Source organism: Argopecten irradians, chromosome 10 (genome assembly GCF_041381155.1).
Source record: "Argopecten irradians isolate NY chromosome 10, Ai_NY, whole genome shotgun sequence".
NCBI classification, from domain to species: Eukaryota; Metazoa; Mollusca; class Bivalvia; order Pectinida; family Pectinidae; genus Argopecten; species Argopecten irradians.
Window position 1 is genome coordinate 18,801,863 of NC_091143.1, and position 20,478 is coordinate 18,822,340.

Consider the following 20,478-nt stretch of genomic DNA (forward strand, 5'->3'; position numbering starts at 1 on the left):
TACTAATTTGTGGGTTGAAATGTTTGCGAATTTGTTAACAGTATTTAGTGATACAAGTAATCTTACTTATAATTCTTTCCATGTTATTTGCGTGTACTGAATTTCACAAAATGAATCGCGGATATGATCTTGTCCATGATTATAACAAATTTCATTCCCCCAAGAATAAAAGCAACTATACAGTATTTGTCCTGTCAATGATTTAGGACAATCTTTTCCAAGCTCCTTTACCCATTATCAAGGTCACAGTGATCAAGGTCAAGTGAAATGTATTGTACTGTAATGACTTGAATTTGTGTGACATCTGGCTACATTAACATTTAAGTCATTAACCAAGATGTGATAGAGAAAATTACAGGAATCTAGAAAGTGATGTATTTGATTCAATAACTGCCTAGGGAACTCAAAAATTGAAAAATAATAAGACCTGTATGGGAACAAATTAATACAAAATATTATTTTCAAAAAGTAATTATGCCCCGCCCAATGAAGTTGGCGGGGGATATACAAATGGGTTCCGTCCGTCCGTCCGTTTGTCTGTCCGTCAGTCCATACGAATGGTTTCCGGAGCATAACTCTAAAACCAGTAGAGACATTTCCATGAAACTTCATACACACATTGGTCTTATGGTCTAGTAGTGCCTTTTGCTATTTTTAGGTTTTAATTTTTTGCATTTTTTCCGTAACCATGAAATATTGCTGAAAATATCCTATTTTTGTACCAGGTTCGTTTCCACAGCATAACTAGAAAACCAGAAGAGATATTTCCACGAAACTTCATAGACACATTGGTCTTATGGTCTAGTAGTGCCTTTTGCTATTTTAAGGTTTTCACTTTTTGTACTTTTTTCTGTAACCATGGAAATATTGCTGAAAATGGCAGATTTTTGTGTAAGAATTGTTTCCGGAGCACAACTCTAAAACCAGCAGAGATATTTCCATGAAACTTCATAGACACATTGTTCTTATGGTCTAGTAGTGCCTTTTGCTATTTTAAGGTTTTCATTTTTTGTACTTTTTCCATAACCATGGAAACATTGCTGAAAATATCATATTTTTGTACCAGGTTCGTTTCCGCAGCATAACTGGAAAACTGGTTGAGATATATGCACAGAACTCCATAGGCACATTAGTCTTATTGTCTAGTAGTGCCTTTTGCTATTTTTAGGTTTTCACCTTTTGTACTTTTTTCTGTAACCATGGAAATATTGCTGAAAATGGCAGATTTTTGTGTAAGAATCGTTTCCGGAGCACAACTCTAAAACCAGCAGAGATATTTCCATGAAACTTCATAGACACATTGTTCTTATGGTCTAGTAGTGCCTTTTGCTATTTTTAGGTTTTCCATTTTTGTGCTTTTTTCTGTAACCATAGAAACATTAGTGAAAAATTTCATATTTTTGTAGCAGATTCATTTCCGGAGCATAACTCTAAAACCAGCAGAGATATTTCCACTTCGTAGACACATTCATTTTATGGTCTAGTAGTACCTTTTGCTATTTTTAGGTTTTCATTTTTTGCACTTTTTCCTGTTTTTTTTTCATACACATAAGTCTCCACAATCAAACTTGCTTCAGCTTTGATATGTCCATTGGCGGGGGATCTGAATGACAATGTCCTTGTTTATCAAGAAATGGGTTAAATTAAAGTCTGCTTTTAAGAAAGTTTTAAATTGAAGCCAAGATAAGGGGATAGATGCCTCAGAAAGGGGAGAGAACACTTGAATGGACAACAATGCTCATTGAATTGGATGCTGTACATGTTTGACTCGTATGACTTTCACTTAAGGTCAGTTTCAAACATGACTAATAGCTCTCCAACTAAAAGTAAGCTTGCCTTAATGTCAGGTGTTTTTGCTAATTTCTTATGAAGAAGTCATTCACAGATTTAATCTACCTTGATACCTGTTACCTTGAAGATCAAGGTCATTTATTTGAAGAAACTAGGATACTCTTCAACTCGGCATACATGGTCCCAATAATGTCACAAATATGTTGAAAAGAATTAACAATTGTGACTTTAAATAAAGGTCAAGCTCATATATTTGAATAATTTGTGCTTTATCACTGCATTTTACAGACCCGAGACCCAATATTATAGTCCTAATTTTGATGGTCATTTTTAACCTACATGTATAATTACCTTTAATTTAGACCCAAGGTAATTTAATGAAATTTTAAAATTCATCTCAAGATGTTTATATATGCCAATTCAAAGTTTCTGTGTATTAATGTTACGATCGAATACCTTTATATTTTAATTGAAGTACAATCACCATTTACTGAAAACTACCTACCAACTTGATAGAGAGTTCTTACATATGGACAATTTCCAAATGAGGCCATTGATCATTACTTTATATCTAAACGGATTTTATAGACATATGGATTACATATCGGGGAAATTCTGATACGAGTAGTGGTGTCTTTTGCATTTATACATTATTGCTTAGTTATTTTCTGTTGTGAGTAGGTATTGATAGTAACATTGTATTTTCATAGAAAATGATGTATTTTTTCAACACAAATTAATGAGATAAAAAATGATGACGTAAGATTCAATATTTACCCTCAGAAGCAGACAGTTCAGATACAATATACAAGGACTACATAATTAAATGTAAGGCCAGAAATTAAGATAACCTGTTTTCCATATTACAGAGTTATCTCCCTTGCAGGTAGCAGAGAAAATATTACTAGGGCCGTTTTCGATTATACGGTTTGACTGGCTGGACCTAGCTGTTTGTCTATGAATTAAAAATGGACCTGGTGATTTTATATTTTTTTCAAACGAGCCTTGACAATGCCCGCACAGGCCTGTATCAAAAACTGCTGGTCCGTCAAGATTTTACTTGAAATAATGACTTCAACCAACGGTCGAACAGGTTGTTCCGAGTAAACGAAAACAGCCCTGCATTCAGTAACAACCAGCAAGGGCAGATAATTCTTATTAAATTACAGAATTACAGAATAAAACACAACCAAATTGTTAACCTCCCAATGCATTTTCCTGGTTGTTCCCACCGTTCACTATTGTAGGTATTGCAATATCCAATAACAATAATGTCTTCAGACCCAAACTTCAAAGAATACACTAACCACTTCCCAATGTTTTCTTCTGATACAAATGTTGGTTTCACTCTATGCCTCATCCTCAATACTCCAGGGGTTACTATTACTGACGTCCTATCCAGCACTTGACTATTTCATAGTAAACGAAAGGCAACATAACAGAACATATTACAATGTACTTGATTCTTTGATGTACATCAAAGAAATGTATAACATTACACTGTGGTTGACTGATGCTTTGACCTTGGGCATGCTCTGTAATCTTCAAAGGAAGTCTGCAGGCCTATGATTGGTCAGTTTTTTCCTCTGAACCGCATCAAGATTTACTATGCGATAGTCCAGGGGTGGATATAAGGTCAGTGATAGTAACCCCTGGAGTATGGGGAATATCAATGCCTACAGTATTTACTTCCTGAATGTGTTGTATTTGATAGGAATGCTCCATACCACTACACATAATGCAGGGTATTTGTAGGGATTATTTATGTAATTCAAAAAAAGTTTTTCGTAAGCTGAAAATGAAACAAATTATGTATTAAGTTTCACCACTTAAATTTATACCGACACTGAGCTAGTCGTTTCCACCGAACAAATCTTTACAAAAGAGATAGGAGTCGTATATCTCAACAGAGTAGATCTATTATTTCACCATTTTACTTAACTTCCTGGTTTTCAACAAGACCTATCACAATGAATGTATACATCATATTCAGCATCCAATATGACCAAGTTTCCAAAGAAGATGAAGGTGTATCCAGCTAGGAGTGACTAAATTTAAGTAAGTATAAATTTACATATTTCTAAACGTGTGATTTGTTATACAGAATGTACAACCAGTCAGAATTATGTGCGACGTTTAGATGTACGTTGAGTATCTCGGCTTGACCTTTGAATGAGACCAAGGCTATATTTGATGTTTATAAGCTGTATATCAGCATTGATGCTGTGATTTCACAAATAGTAACAAGTACATGTAGTATATATATTTATATCTTTAACAATTGAATCCATTCTATTCTGGCGATGCCATTTCACATTAGGGATGTGTGTCCTGTGACTTGAACTTTCTTTGGCAATGCGATTTATGCACTAAATATGATTGGCCTTCATTATTAGTTCATATTCGTTTACTAAACACCATTCAGTTACAATCTCTGCACCCTAGAGGTTAGCAGCAATATTGTAGCTCAAAAGACTTTTAGACAGAAAATGGTGTCGTCTGAAAGGTATAAAGTATGGCAGGTACGGATATTCGTTCTACCACAGGCGTCTGGCGTATTACATATATAGAGAGAAAATGTCTATAGAGCCAAACGCCCGGGTTCTACTAGAGGTGTATCCCACCCATATTACCCTGCCTTCTTTGTAACGACGACCACTAGCTGGAATAAGAAACCGGACGTACAGACCCACAGTAGCTACAGTACCTATACTTTTTCAACTAAAATAAAATCTTTTCGGTGTAACTACGGCAATAACAACATGAATAAGTTTTACTAAATAGTTTAACTCTATTGTGGAAGTTGGTTTTCATAGATGGTTTAGTGACGAATACAAATTCATTTCACATGAAGTCTACGTATACGTTCAGTTCTGGTTTGCTCTGTATACATGTAGTGACCGTAGTACATCCATTCCATAAGAAACAGCTATATATAGAAGGATATCCGATGTCATTATTGGAAAGTTTAGATGACAAGCAATGACATGGCCTGAGACAGATTGGGTCATTCTATTCTCAGTTTTATTTTCTACATGGTTCAGCGTCTGGATCCTGATCTGGAGTCCTTTATTTAGGAACTACACAACATTTAAGGATTAACTTGAATAGATTTTTTATGTTATGGAGATATAACACAAAAATCTGAGTGTACTCTAAATAAACCGCGAAGCGGTTTATGATGAGAGTACACTCAGATTTTTGTGTTATATCTCCATAACATAAAAAATTTATTCAAATTAATCCTTATAATTCAATTTACTAAAGATAATCTCTTCAACATTTAAAATTTATTTTGGGACTCTTTTGTCTATGAAATTATTACGCCGTCATCTCAGCCAATCAGAAGCGACGTTACAAACGGCGACGCCATTTTTTCCTTTATGGGCTGATAAAGTAAATTTTTAAGCCAATGAAAATGATCGTAACAAGCAAAATTGAATTATTATATCATGTTTTATAGGTTTAACCATTGGATTACTTCACTGAGGAAGCAGTTTGCGAGTTATACATATGTTTCTGGTACAGTATATGTATATTGGACGTTTCAAACAGAAATTGTCTTAGTTTTACTATATTGCACAGCAGCTTCCCAACATACGTACATTACACATGTAACTGTATACGTACTGATCGTGCATGGTTATATTTATTTTCTTCATTTCAAAATTTTTAAATAAAATGAGCCAACACCAGTTCGTTGATTAAAAGAGATCTTTTTGTTTGTTATTTTTATATTTTACCAATCGATCAAATAGACGAACAGACTCTAAATCTAATTAGTAGCTGAATCAATCGTTCAGACCTCACGTAACGCTGATATACAAAGTACTTTTTATGTAAACATTGTTCGCGTTATGTATCTCAGCCTCTGTATCAAGGGAAGAAGTTATAACTAACGCTATATTCGTAATAAACCACAGACATCTCTTTATATCGGTACAGGATGGAGTAAAACTCTAAACACTGAACTCCTTTTATATCTAACGTGTCAGTTTGTGAAATTTGATGCCTTTTTTAAGACAACATCGCGCCGCCTTGTCCCACTGCGGAGTTTTTCATGAAAAAAATATGTCAGTGAATTTTGGCGCGCGTGTGATTCCGAACAAAGCGACGGCCTGTGAACCCTTTTTATGTATTAGTTTATCTGAGTGGTTGAACTATATGTTTCTATAGCTGAATTAGCCAATCAGAGGTGGAGTGACTGTTGCTGAAGCAGACGGTCAAGTTGTCATTGTATGTTTCATATGTATATATGATATATAGAGCGAAAGGGCTAGAGTTGGCTGTTAGTTTTAACAAGATACAGTATATACTACCACTGTCAAAGTACAATTACCGACTGGATATGTGTTGACGAGCCAAGCGTAACGCAACAAAAGTATTTATCTGTTTTATTTAAAAAATCTGAGGATAGTCTACTTAGCACACTTGACAAAGCGAAACTTGGTAAACTTTGTGACGTCACATGAACTCTCGATGGTAGCACGTGCTGACTGCGCGGAGTGTATGTGTCGTGAGTTTCAACCTGATTAATTGCTGTCTCTTTAATTGGATTATAAATGTGTATCCGGAGGGAAGGATAAACTTTTAATATTTGCGGTAGAGAGGTAAGACTTTACATTCCACAGTGTCTAGTTTGTATGTCTCTAAGCCTTTCAATGGGAGCGTGTGTATATGGACATTCCGTTGAGGCAATCAGCTGTGTATCTCAATTGACAAGCAATTTGTTAACGAATTTTCAGGACCCATCTTTTATCGGCACGCGACTTCCGTTTACTTCCTTACCTAATAAACCGCACGGCTGTCTAAACTGACACCAGATGGGAAAGCAGGCAGCCAAAGTTTGACTTTCACTCAATGTTTACCTGGAGCAGACGACAGGAAAATCATGGAAGCTTCTGAAGTAGCCCCCAGCAAATGAGTAATCATAACATCTGTTGCCCGCGTATCTCCTATTGATTTACCGTTAGCATGTATGGAGATTATACCTATATGGTTTGATACGGACACCGACTTATACAGATTAACATCAGTTTGATACCCGATGGACATTCACACTTAATTCTGATTTACCCACCACCATGGATACGTTAAGATCATATTTAAACAAATTCAAGAAATTCCCAAGTGTCTCCTCTTCAAGTGGTTCTATGGATTTGAAATCATCTGAAAAATTGATAAGGAAAGGAAGTTTAGGACGAATAACTAGAAGTCCGAGGTTTAGATTTAATTCCGAACACAAAACTCATTCTATGAAAAGCGAGACGACACATTCAAATGGGAATATAAGCATCTTTAATTCAGAAACAGATGCTGTTATGTTAGAAAAAGGTAGAGTGTCAAGTTTAAAAAGGATTTATGAGAAAAAGGACAAATTACGAGAAAAGACACCTCCGCCTGCAAAACCACCTAGAAAGGATCAAATTTTCAAAGTGGAATTTGAGAAAACCAATGGACAAGATCTTGGAATTATATTAGATTCTGGAGATGTTCATGAACTAAATGGAAATGGGAAAGCTTTGGATAGTAATGGTTTTCGACATCCAACAAGCCGATTAAAAAGTGACAGTTATATTGCATGTGTGAAAGAAGGCATCAGCCTGTGTAAGCCAAATGCAAATGTAGTGAAAGTGGTTTTAATCAAAGATGGAAGTTTAGCCCAGAAGAATGGTTCGATACAGGTCAGCGATGAAATCCTGGCAGTGAATGAATGGCCTTTGGAGAATGAAACAATTAACAGTGCCAGGTGAGATAAACCTATACCCCTATTTCCCCACAACAGCTCCTCATTAGCCAGCTGTGTAACGATATCGCCCCAATAATTACCATATTTCTGATAATCTGTATAGTGTAACAAAAGTCCCCAATCTAACTAAATGCATAAGAATATTGTACCTGTTCACCTTTATTATGGCCAGTTAGATCAATTAAGCTAAATTTACTGTGTAAATTGGTTTGACCTTGACCTTGATTAGTTAAAAACCAATATTACAGTATGTATAAAAGGTCAAGGCCACACATTCAGATCACAGTTTGACTCCAAGGATAATTTAAGCTTGACCAATGACTTAATGAACTTATTATTGAACTGAAGGTTATAGATCACACATGAAAGTTGATTTAAAGAACTTAATCTTGAACAACACAATACATATTATGATATATCTTAGTTTAACTGTATGCTTAAAGCATAGGGAAAGGCTGAATATCAGGTCAGTGTGATAACTGATAAGGATAAAGGGTCATAAAGGGGTTGGTTTTGACTTTTGACTAGGGTGTACAGAAAACATGTCAAATCACACTGACATAGAGTATGTTCAAAGTCAAAAAGTACAAGCAATCAATTTTGACCCAGGATTATTGTATACTACATACATTTTGTATAATCGTGCAGGTGAAGTTCAAGGCAAATATTAAGCTTAATGATTCAAAATCCATAGAAGAGTTCAAGGTCATACATCAAGTTTGATTTTTGAAGAATAGTTATTCTTACCTTACTATGCCCATATGTAACGATGACTTTAATTAAAAGTTATTAAAAAATCATGGGACACATTTTAATGAAGAGAGTTTTACTTCTTTACCTAAGAATGAGCCATTGAGAGCACACAATTGCTAAGTCAAGGTTTAGTTTAAGTAAGTAATGGGAACTGCAAAGCTGGGGAATTGTACAATGATTTAAATGTATCAAAACTTGTACTTTGAAATAGGGATGGATGATTTGTATCCAATTTCGACCCAGAAATCCCGAGTTAAAGAAGTAGGGCCATGTGGCTTATATATGTCATGATGAATGTTAATGGAGGCAGAAATAAATGAAAGTAGATGTGAGTCACAATGATTAATTGAATCTGACATTTGTTTGGGACTTAAGCTTTGAATGTTTCAATTTCAAAAATTCAACTTGGACTCGTGAATCTAACAATATGAAAGGGCATACTGAAGCAGATTCTCAGTGTGTGGTGTACAATTATATTACTGCATAAATTTCTCAGGGTCATGGAAAAACTTTCAAATGTACTTGTCTATTGGACTCTGACATGTGCCCCTTTAAAATGTACACATCCTTTTTTGTTCATTTGCCTAAAATATTCAATCCTTTGATATAATACAAATTAGTCTAATTGAATTGAAGTTTGTTATACATGTAATAGATATATATAGATTACATGTACTCATTTTGTACCACATATTTTTGCCAGCTCTCTGTCATAAACAACAAAAAAGCATTCAGTTTCTCATAAAATGAAATTTATTTGAAATTAAATGCATCAAAGTGAGACCAGCTCACATCAAGTTCTTGAATATTTTACTTTTGCATGTAATATTCATTTGACCTATAGCCAAATCCACTTGTCAGGTTGAGTGGACAAGTACATTTCCACAGCCTTGTGTCCTAATATATATATATGTGTGTGTGTGTAATTACTCCAATAATTTTTGTACATTGAAATTCTTTGTTCCATCTTAGCTACTACATGTAGATTATCTGAAGTTGGATCTAATATAAGTTTCATTCAACAAGACCTACATTTAAAGAGTGATATTATCATGGGTATTATATAACTGTTATATTTACGCAATTGCACCATAGCGTATCCTTTGAGATAGCGTATAGTGGTGCCACTTATGTCTTGCAGGGATCAAGGCTGATGATTTGAGGGAATATACTGAAGTATATATGTAATTATCCTCTTTTAACTATGATACCAAGAGGAAAACTTGGGTTCAAAAGAATTGGGCCAGTGGCTTTATCCACCCACCCTAATGTGTTTTAATTTTTACATGTACGTACCATTAATGATTTTAAGTTTTCACTCAATGACTTTCACGATACATACATTTACCCCAGCAGTTCAAGGACATGTATTTCATAGGAAAAATGTAGCCACATTTTAGACTTGCCCATATTCGTAAAATGTTTCTTTTCTCCATTAGTGGCAGTAGTAAAGCACAAATGAAAGTCACAGTCAGGCATGTACCGTATGCTCAATTAAAATTCTCCAACAAAAATATTGTCTTATAAAATTTATGAGAAATATATTCTTTAGTAGATTTGAAATTGATTTTCCTGAATGAACTCAAAGATTTAAAAGATAAGTCATATTAACACAATTGTCATGTAATTTCATAAGGGAAAAATACTTTATATTCAGACTCAGATGTACTATCAGTAAATCTGTGGGCTTCAGTCGTTGTGTAATTTTGCGTATATACGATAATGTCAAACCTGTAACATTAAAGTGGAGACCTTATAGCTATTACTAGTAATGTATGTCGGTGAACCTACAAATGAATGAACCAACTTAGGTACATGTATGACACAGGTCAAGTGGGATGAGTGGGTGGGGTCTCAGAGGAGCCAACATCAGTACCTCAATTATAAATATCAAAGTGATTTCAATTACACTCATTGGCTGTAAGTCGGATCACGAAGATAAAAATTACATTTCATCTTACTCAACTATTTAGCTTGGAAATGGGTTAATTAAAAAACCTCCATATTATTAAACTTACTTGAGATGTAATTCTAATCTTCATGAACTCCTATATGAACACAAATTATCAATACATAAAGCTGGTATGGAAATGTACCCTTCTGGCGTAGAAAGGTCGTGGTGTTCAAAATACTACATCAAATTCTAGCTATGATGATTTGTGGAATCCTTCAGTGTTCAACACTTCACAGCTGATGTTAGAAGAAAAACATTATACTTTGGTTTACGACAGGGGAGAGATTGATGAGCCTGATAGCCATGTTGATGGCTATTCCAGTTATCTTGTAGCAACTCTAACCTTTTGAACTGTGACCATGCTGGTCAGCAGATTAGTTGCCATGGTCACTCAAGTTCTTGAAGTTGTTATAACTTCAATTTTTGATAGATGTAATTTAGATAAAGTTTCAGCCAATTATGAATATATTTACGGTGACACTAGTAACATACTTTTGTGAGTCAGAATGAATTAATTAACCTTAGGAATAAACCTTGGAATGATTCTATTCATATTTGCGGGAACCATCTTGATTTAAATCAGTTATGTTTGCATATATGCATGAATATTAGAAGGATTTCATCGACAATGACAACTGTTCATACTAATCAGAGTTTACACTACATTCTGGAAATTTCAAACGAAGAACATTTCCATTATACATTGATTTTGTGTTTATCGAGAGCCAGATGTTTGAAATGTCTTATAGCTTGTAGCAGCTTCTTTATACCTAGCAGACCCAAAGGCCTGACCTTAAGTGTGCCTGCATATATGAAGTTTTTCATACAAATTGCATGGTAACCTTGACCCACTTAGGCTCTCTTAATTTAACATACAGAGATTCAGCTCTATTTAGAACAGAGACGGAGACTCGGAGATAAAATATTTTACTAGCATATAAGTGTAAAGTACATAAAAAACTCTTTAAATAGTTGACCTTTTGAATTGACCATAAGATTCAGTGAGAAATAGCCAATAATTTTGAAGGATGAAGTTTTTAGCAATTTATTTTAGATAATGAAAAAAAGTTCTGAAACCAAAATTTTTTAGCAAAATACAATGGATGTTGAGTGTGTACTGTATTTCTCTTAGCTGTTGCAGTTAAAACTATCGCAGCAATACTATTTTCACAATATCACACATTAAAGTCAATATTATTGTTTAGAACAGGCAGTCCTGTTTGCAAAACACTAAACTGTATGATGGAGTACATTGTGATATTAAATTCCACAGTTAATAAACAGTATCACTGTGTATCTGATATGCTTACAAATTAACACATAAACAGTATCATGTCTTATCAAGCTGTTGCTTATATCTGTACAGCATATCAAGCATCCAGAGGTGCATGGTCATGATGTGGTATGTTTGATTGTAATTTATATACAGCCAGCTGGTATCACAATATGCTATAGGCTACATATCCAAGACATACCTACAATATTCAGCCAGCTCCCCTCCCTCTTTATACATACAGACACCATATTCACTTTTTGTTTGAGGCCTCACACTCACTTACTGTAATCAACCAAATAAGCACTCAAAGCATTTGGAAAATTGAAAAAAGAAGGTGTGGCTAATATGTTACAAAATCAATGCTCAGAGTAATTATATAAGCCTTTGATCAATATGAAATTAAAAAAAACAGTAGAGAAATCTGCAGTTCTCAAAGTTTCAGTTGTCATTTAATTTGAGGAAAGTGAAATTTTCAGGATTCAAAATAGGAGTATGGGGAAGTAGTGCTTATAGGAACTTATATTGGATCAAATTCGGTACCTTGAATTTAAATCTTTATCAGATGTACACTAATTAAAACTTATGAATGCAATAATTATACTTTTTGCATTTTACCCCTGGTATTTCTATTGCATTTTGAATGATTTGTTGGCTTACTTTGTGGACTAATTTTGTTAGAGGTCTATAAATTTGGTTCCATTGCAGCGCAATGATGAATTGGTGCATATATGAACTATGTATACATATATATCCATTTAAATTCACTGTCTTTTGGTGTAAACTTTGTGGTAATCAAGAAGTATATGCTAGTAAGAAATCAACAATATACTTATGTATTGTGTAAGTCCATGTTATTTATTTACAAACAGTATCACTAGATATCAGATGTACACTACTCTCACCCACAGATGTTTGATATTGTTTATTTTGACCCAGAGTCTCTGATGTTTTCCTAATCATCACCTCTGATGCTATTTAGCTTGTGGAGGAAATGACCTACTGATAGCTGCTGGAGATATAAAAGGCCAATAAAACAAATTGCTCTGTTTCTGGTTCCACTGATAGATACTGTAGCCCTGGAGAGTGGGTGGTAAGGAGGAAGGTGGGATGGATACAGAAGTACTCTGGATATTGTTTCATTATGTGGGAGGTGAAATTCAGTGTATTTCGATCAGTGCATACTCTATTTGAAATCGGAAGACTTCTATTTCAAACCTTCAATTGATGGTAGTCAATTAACCCATAGGTATTTAGCTCCCTGTTAATCAAACACCCGACCACTATAGACTAATACTTACCATCATATGTTAAATAACTATAATGGTTAACCCAACCCCTTTACCACTGTTCCTATTCCAAGGCCTTTTCCCGTACCATATCTTACTGGTTGTTATAAAGTTAATAGAGACTGAAAAATTGAACACTATATAGTTTCTTCATGGCATTTCTTTTGCAAGTTCAAAAAAGGGGGAGGGACATAGCTGTAATATTGTAGTTCTAAAGTCTGATAGATAGAAAATGATGGCATCTTTAGAAAGATATAGTCGACCTATTTTATAATGTTTGTTTTAATACATGTACATGAGACATACAAAACAACTTCAAGATTTATGTATTAAAAATATGCCATTCACATACAGAGGAGTGTGATAACATTTGAATAGCGTATGTCTTTTGTTAGTTGATAAAATGCTAAGCAATCATTTTTAAGTTAATTTGTAATTCTATAAGAAGCTTAATTACGATGAAAGCAAGTGTTCAACAACATTTATTTTATTTATTACGATATTGTCTGGCTGGAAAATACCTTGTCTACTTAATCAATACCTTATTCTTGAGTGCTATTGACAGACTATACTACCTTAATACTAAGGTATCCTAACCTTGTTAAAATGAAATATCAGGAGCCAACTTTCTACATATTAGCAGGTAGCTAGACCTGAGGTTATTCAGTTATTGATAGGATTTACCAGCAGAACTCTAGTAATCTGTTATCTCCCCCTTGTTGAATTGAAACTTAGTTTACCTGTTACTTCTTCTTAGACACCATTACTTAGCTGACAACATGAGGCACTTCTTGTTCATGTAACTGCAATTCTGGTTGTGTCTGGAATCGGACATATCACAGAGAAAAAAGCTACCACACTAAATTTTAGTAATGTTTTTAATATTCTATAGACTGCATCGTCACCAGTCTTATAGATACATTACAGCAAGATTTTTTAATGTTAAAGGGAAATGTCTCTTCTGAAGGAATCATTTGTTTAGCTTGTCCTGAAACTTGAGAACTGAACATGAACTGTTAGTAAGTGGGGAGATTCTGAAAAAGATGGACAGAATTTGAGAACATTGAACTCCTCAGTAATTCTAGCTTCTAACTGATACTAGGTGTATAACATGATGCTGATATCAAACTGTCCAAAACGTGATAAATTGGCCACAAAAATATCTGTATAATGTGAAAGCAACATATCAGCTGAATTAATTATTGTCTTATCTTCAAATTGAGAACCTCTTAAATCAGCTGATATTGAAGAATTTTAAAAGTAGAGAGCTGTGATTTTTCATTGATTTATGTAAAAAAAAATAGCTTTAAACCGTCAGTGCATATGACATTTCACTACAACACAGACAAGATATACCAGTACTCTGTCACCTTTACTGAACAAATGACTCATTCATTTGTTCGTAAAATTAAAAGCATAAAATCTTTTATTTTGCGTCATATTTTATTGACAGACATCTTCCTCTTTTGAGAATATGTGCAACTAATGCACAAAATTCATTATGTGTTGGGTGATTCAGTGCTTGCTATTATGACTCTAGATGGGAACACAGTCTTGACATATTTAATTACCACAAGCCCTACAGCTCTGGGTCCAAAGTTTTGAATCCCATATGGGGCAGTTGCCAGGTATACTGGCCGAAGGACGGTGGTTTTTCTCTGGGAATTCCAGCATTCCTCCGCCAACAAACCTGGCACATCCATTCATGACCCATGCCGTTAAAAGGAAGTTTAACTAATATAAACCAAAATCCAATGACTAGATCTTTTTGTTGATGAGAAGAAGTTGTCAGAGTAACCTTTTGACAGATGGCTGCTGTTTATAACAGACAAACTGTAAACTAGTTTAATTAACAAATCATTCGGAAGATTTACATGATAGACAACAATCTCTGTAACTGGTAGAGGACAGTATTTATAAACAAACAGAACATCAATAGTGGTCTATATGGCATCTAATTATATATTGCTGGATACATGGATATCAAACTGATAAACTTAACCAAGTACTGTTAGCTTTCAAAAATTTGCTTTTATTCTTCCTTTTTCTGTTTTATATTTTTTCACCAAAAATTCATAAATCCTATCAATGACTACGGGGTTTAAACTTCTTAATCATACTTCTGGTGTGTTTCATTCTGGTGAAGGTATTGAAATTCTTGTTGACAATATTGTTACATTTCCGAGTGTAACATATCCTAAATGATCCGCAAGCTAACTAGACTTTGATAGAGATAAAGGGCTATGAGTGATGAGAGAACCCCAGAGCCATATCTCTGATAGTCCTGATGTTTACCATGTCATCTTCCTTGAGGTTAGATACTCAAAGAGATTGCCTTACAGATAAGCAAGGCAGGATATATACAAACCTGGGCCCTCTGCCCTATCTTTTAAGTATCGGAAATGGGGGACTAGTTTTTCAGATTAATAAATTAAAAGATCTGATACCTATTTTTAGACCTGTCAAGGTATCTTTAGGACCACCTTTGTAGCTATAAAGTCCTTGATGAATGAGCCTGTAGGGTGGTTTCTTTTCCTGACCTCTGGGAAAGAACATTTTAGTTTTTTTACCCCGGATAAATCTTGACGGATAACGGTAGGAGGACGTGATATTCCTACTGTTTTTAGTTTTGGCACATATTGTGACTTGGCTGCCATATGAAGGGAGTTCAGAGTTGATGAAGTGGCTGTGCCTGTCAGTTATATATAATTAGATTTTATGGATGAATGATTGGAGATTTTTATGGATGAATGACCAGAGATCTACCAGTACATATCCACTATCATAATGGAACTGTCCAAGTAAGTACCATTATACACAAAAATACAGGGTCTGTCCGACAAGGTATGCTTGGATGCTAGGTACATGCACTTTTGTCATCTTCAAATGTGTTGTGGCAATCTCACCATTCACACATTACTTTTGGTTATATATATGATCTTCTATGGGATGCAGATTTTGCAATTGCACATACCATTCAGTTGCTGTCTCTTAATGCTTTGAAGGTTCATTTAGTGAAATTGTTGATACTTCAAGATACTGGATTGTGCATGGTAATCAGGGCTTAATGTACTTTTTTTTTTTTATCTTTAAACCATTTCTGTCATTTTCTGTCATGAGCAAATTGGTAATTTAGTCACACAATGCATTCGTAGGATAGCTAGGACATGAATATGAATGAATCAACATTATCGAAGCATTTCCCTTTGATATGCAAGTATAAATATATCATCGTAAAATTGAATGACTTCAAAAATGTTAACAGACATGATTTACATCTTGAATATTAGAATGTGCAGCTGAGACACAGAATGTCATAGAAGAATTGTCAAAAATTGATCAATAAATATTGCAATGTTACAGAATTATATGACAATATTGGTTGTCTCCTAGGTTTACAGATATGCTATATACTAGAACAAGTAGCTTTATAAATACTTGGATTAATTTTGTTATAGACTTAAACTACCAAAGGACTCATTTCAAATGTACATGCATTTTAAATGTCTCAATAAAATTAAAAATCTTGTTGAAATATGATTTATAGCATTTACATACCTGATATATGAATTAAGATATTGGATACAGGGTATCTGATATCAATCAAAAATTCTATGTACGTGATTGATAATGTGGAGTAGTGAAAACATTTTAGTAAAAAAGAAGTACCAGGTAGTTTATTTCATGAAAAAAACTGATATGGATAAGAATTTATGTGAATTTGAAAAAGAGCTATTTTAAGTTTTCTGATAACCTGAAAAATTTAGAAACTAGATAATGTCAGAAATAAATGTAAAGTTAAAATGTTATCAGCAATCAACATAAACTTTGCATTTGATATACACAGTATACTGTATGCCTATAGATGCATGTATACCACAGGGACGTACTAGAATTGTTCCATAGGAAACAAACTTTACAAGGCATGTATCGTATTTGACCCAGTAAGCATTCCTATTCATTTCACAGCTCATTCTTCAAGTCACCATCTTGCTTTCTTATAAACAGTTGTATTGATTTAAACATATTTTATTTGCAATTTTTACAATACACAAAGGATTGTGCACAAGTTAAAAAACTTATATTACATTGTATTACTATGTATACATGTATATACATTATATTATCTGTCGATTGGAAATTTGTATTACCTGGTTTGCCTGTAATCAGTATAATGTGACTGGGTGGGGTGTGATTGCTTGGTGTCTTCATCAGTATGCTTCAGTGATATAGCACTATAAAAAGAGCAAGAGTTTCACACACATATAAAACACTACATACATGGGAATGTGACTGGGTGGGGTGTGATTGCTTGGTGTCTTCATCGGTATGCTTCAGTGATACAGCACTATAAAAAGAGCAAGAGTTTCACACACATATTGGACGTAAATATAATAAATCAAACAAAATTTGTGCCAAGTCCTGTGATCAGATGCATACTGTAATACCTTCTCTATATGATTCACAGTGAGATTTTGTTCAGTAAGTCTACGAACTCAATGCTGTACATGGATTATCCTTTTTACAACATCCCATGTGTGTATTCTACGTGAAATTATTGCAGAAATGCTTGTCATGCACACTGGATGAAACCAGGCTTGACAAGGAATTGTTGTGAGTGTTAGGTTTCATGCCAATTATTTAAAGGTATTAGCCAAACATACCTGAGTTAACTCTCAGAAAACCTCGGTAACAGCTGTTTAAACCATTTAGCATCTTATTGAGAGCATTAGCTGAGAGAGAAATTTAAAATCAATGGCATTATGTCAATGTTTAACATGTTGTTTTTTTCCACTGAGCTTGAATTCCATGACCATTACTCAAGCTGCTCTAGAAAAGACAAAATAATATGGAGAATACAGTGATAAACATACAGATAACTCATACCGTTTTTGACACAATAAGCGCCCAATGCGCTTAAATAATTGAAAAATAAGGGGGCACTAAATAGAACCAAACTCAGACTAGCCTTTCATAAAATCATTGCACAGAGTAAGCGATAAATCAATTTGTATAATAAATTAAAGAACTTTGCTCATATTTTCAGTCAGCATTTAATTAAAGTAAATGAATGAAACTGAGGCTTCAAAAAGGGGGAGGTATGCTGATAGTGATGAGGGCAATAACTAAGTCAAATATGGTATTTGACATGCACTATGTATACATTATGGTCATCTTTAGGTTGAAAAATTCTCTGCTCAGCTAGATTTCAATTTAAAAATTTAAATTTAAAAAATCTTGAGGACAGGGCTGTTCATTAATGATTTAGCTGCATCATTTCTATGCACCTATCTGAATCATTTAAAGCCATGCAGGGATCTTTTTAAAAGTTATAGAAAAATGAACAGAAAGAAAAAAATGTAAGTACTGTAATCAAGTCTCTCCCTTTCTTGGTAGCTTACATTTTAGGTGATCATGATGGAGCACCTAATCTGTAAAAGAACCAGTAATGAAAGACGTCCAGCTGGTATCCTCAGGTTAAATCTTCGTCTGCTCGAAAGTGGACACCCTGCCTAGGCTAATACATTAGATGGAAGCTAATCATACCATCACCATCAAAAGCTTTGTCAGTTTTGTAAAGTACATTGTACAAATAATCCGTCTTTATTAGTAAATGATAAGAGTTGTTTGCTCTTGTTTGGAAGTTTTGGACTTTTTTTGTTATCGTTAGTTTGTGTATGAAATTCATAATGTTTTTTACTTTACCAATAACATTATACAACCAATAATTCCTTTCCACTTAGCGCTAAAAGACCCCCCCCCCCCCCCCCCCAATTTTTCTGTCTAAAAATAAATTTTGAAAAAATTCAAGATACAAGATGAAGACCTGTATATCACTGTTATCACTGTGGTTGTCTGCAAATTAGACCCCACTACTTTTGGTGAAATACGGTATATATATTATGTAATATGCAAATTGTAAAGAACACTTCCTGGGCTGGCTAGCCAAATATTATCATCAATGTTCAATGATAACATTAAGACCTTGAAAGATAGGTCCTAAGGAACACAAATCAGTGAATGTCCTTTATCATCTTCATATAATCTAATTCAATACTACATAAGAGGAATCAGCATTTGTTTATCAATTATGTTTTCTTCAACGGTTGGGGCTTCTGATGACTTTTAGTTTGAATAAAATGCTAGGTTTTAAGGAATGATATTGAAATAATTGCTATTGGTAAGTGGAACTGTCATTAGCTACAGAAAATTGAAGAAAAAATAGGAACAATATTACATATACCTTTATTTAAAATGATTGACAAATTTAAATAAGTTTGAAAGAGTTTTGTGTGCAGCATTATATCCAAATGAGTTTTTCATATCAGTTCCATATCAAATAAAAAGGAGCATAAAATTTGCACAAAAAATTTTCAATTATATGGTGGAATACTTTCAGAAAATTTCATTTCAATTGGAATATAGTGCCAATGAAATCAGCTTTCATCATAAAATCATATGGTATAAAAAAACTGAATTTCACATTGTCACAATAACGTATATTGATATATTTTACTCATATTTACATTTGCTTTGTGATGTATGATTTCAAAGTTGTCAAGGAATCAATCTCACAACAGGTGTTTTGGTAAACAGGATGAATTAGACCTAGATATTACTATCCTGTTTCTATATCTCTATAACCTGGGGTTAGCTAATGTATATAGACCCAGGGAGAGGCCCATTAGGGTTTTGACCAGAGAAATATTCTTTTAACTCTATATATTGCAAGTATATATTAAGGTAATTAAGGTATTTACTTGTGCATGTGATAAATAATACTTCATTAAGCATGGAGGATGTGTAGGTTTGCACATGTTTTACTTGCGTAAACTTTGTCTATTCTCTTAAGTTGAAAAACAGGGCCCATGGCCGTTTGAATTAAGAATTTTGTGTCATAAATAGTGAAATTTGAAGTCTTTTCATTATAAACATACATGCTGTAGTCCAATTATTTCTAAGAGGAAATCATCTGTATTTGCTTATGATTCTTTTGTCGTTTTATATCCAGTTAAACTATAAAACTGAAGTAACCAATTGGGGGAAAAAATATGACAGTTTTCAATCGGGAATGAGGCACTACATCCATATGTCATTATAATGTCTTCAAATTACTACCTTGCTGATATTCAAATTACAGGTAAGGTAGTATGTATTAGACTTTTGTTGGACTTATCTTTATGTAAAACAAAAGTCTTTCCTATTTCCGTGTTCTTATTAACTGGTTACAGTTTTTGCGCTTAATGTTTTCCTAAATATTTGCAATCTTAAACTATTGGAATGAGTAAAAATGGTCTTTAATAGTTCCTATCTCGAAAATGAAGGCAATTGGTTCATACAGACCTAATTAAAGATTTAAAAAAACTCAATTTTTTGCAAAATGTATACAATTTTAGAGACATGAGGCTAGAGTCAGTGTTGCCCCTTTCGCTCCCCACTTGCTATATCTTGGTTTATCTTGCGGTTTATCACTGTAGAAGTGGCTACTGGAGTCAAGTTGATAAAAACCGCTCTGCTACAATTTATACTGGTAAAAAGGCAGACAATATCCATGTTGAGCGGAAATTACCTTTTGTATAAAGACCCGTTGTAGACTGTTGTGGAGCTACACATGAAGTTGTAAAGCCATTCATCTTGTGCAAAAAAACCTGCATCTTTAACTTTAAGT

At 34.0% G+C, this 20,478-nt stretch overlaps 1 protein-coding gene across 2 annotated transcripts in view; it reads left to right on the forward strand.

The window, feature by feature from the left end:
• Nucleotides 1-3,491: 3,491 nt before the first annotated feature.
• Nucleotides 3,492-20,478, forward strand: part of LOC138333331 (inaD-like protein) — a 43,668-nt gene continuing 26,681 nt past the window's right edge. The window contains exons 1-2 of one of the 2 annotated variants that reach the window (XM_069281637.1): nt 3,492-3,849; nt 6,537-7,540. In XM_069281637.1, coding sequence (XP_069137738.1) covers nt 6,876-7,540 — 665 coding nt within the window. In that variant the 5' untranslated portion in view covers nt 3,492-3,849; nt 6,537-6,875. Of the gene's footprint in view, nt 3,850-5,522; nt 7,541-20,478 lie in introns of those variants that run through there. The other variant, XM_069281638.1, reaches the window with a different exon arrangement.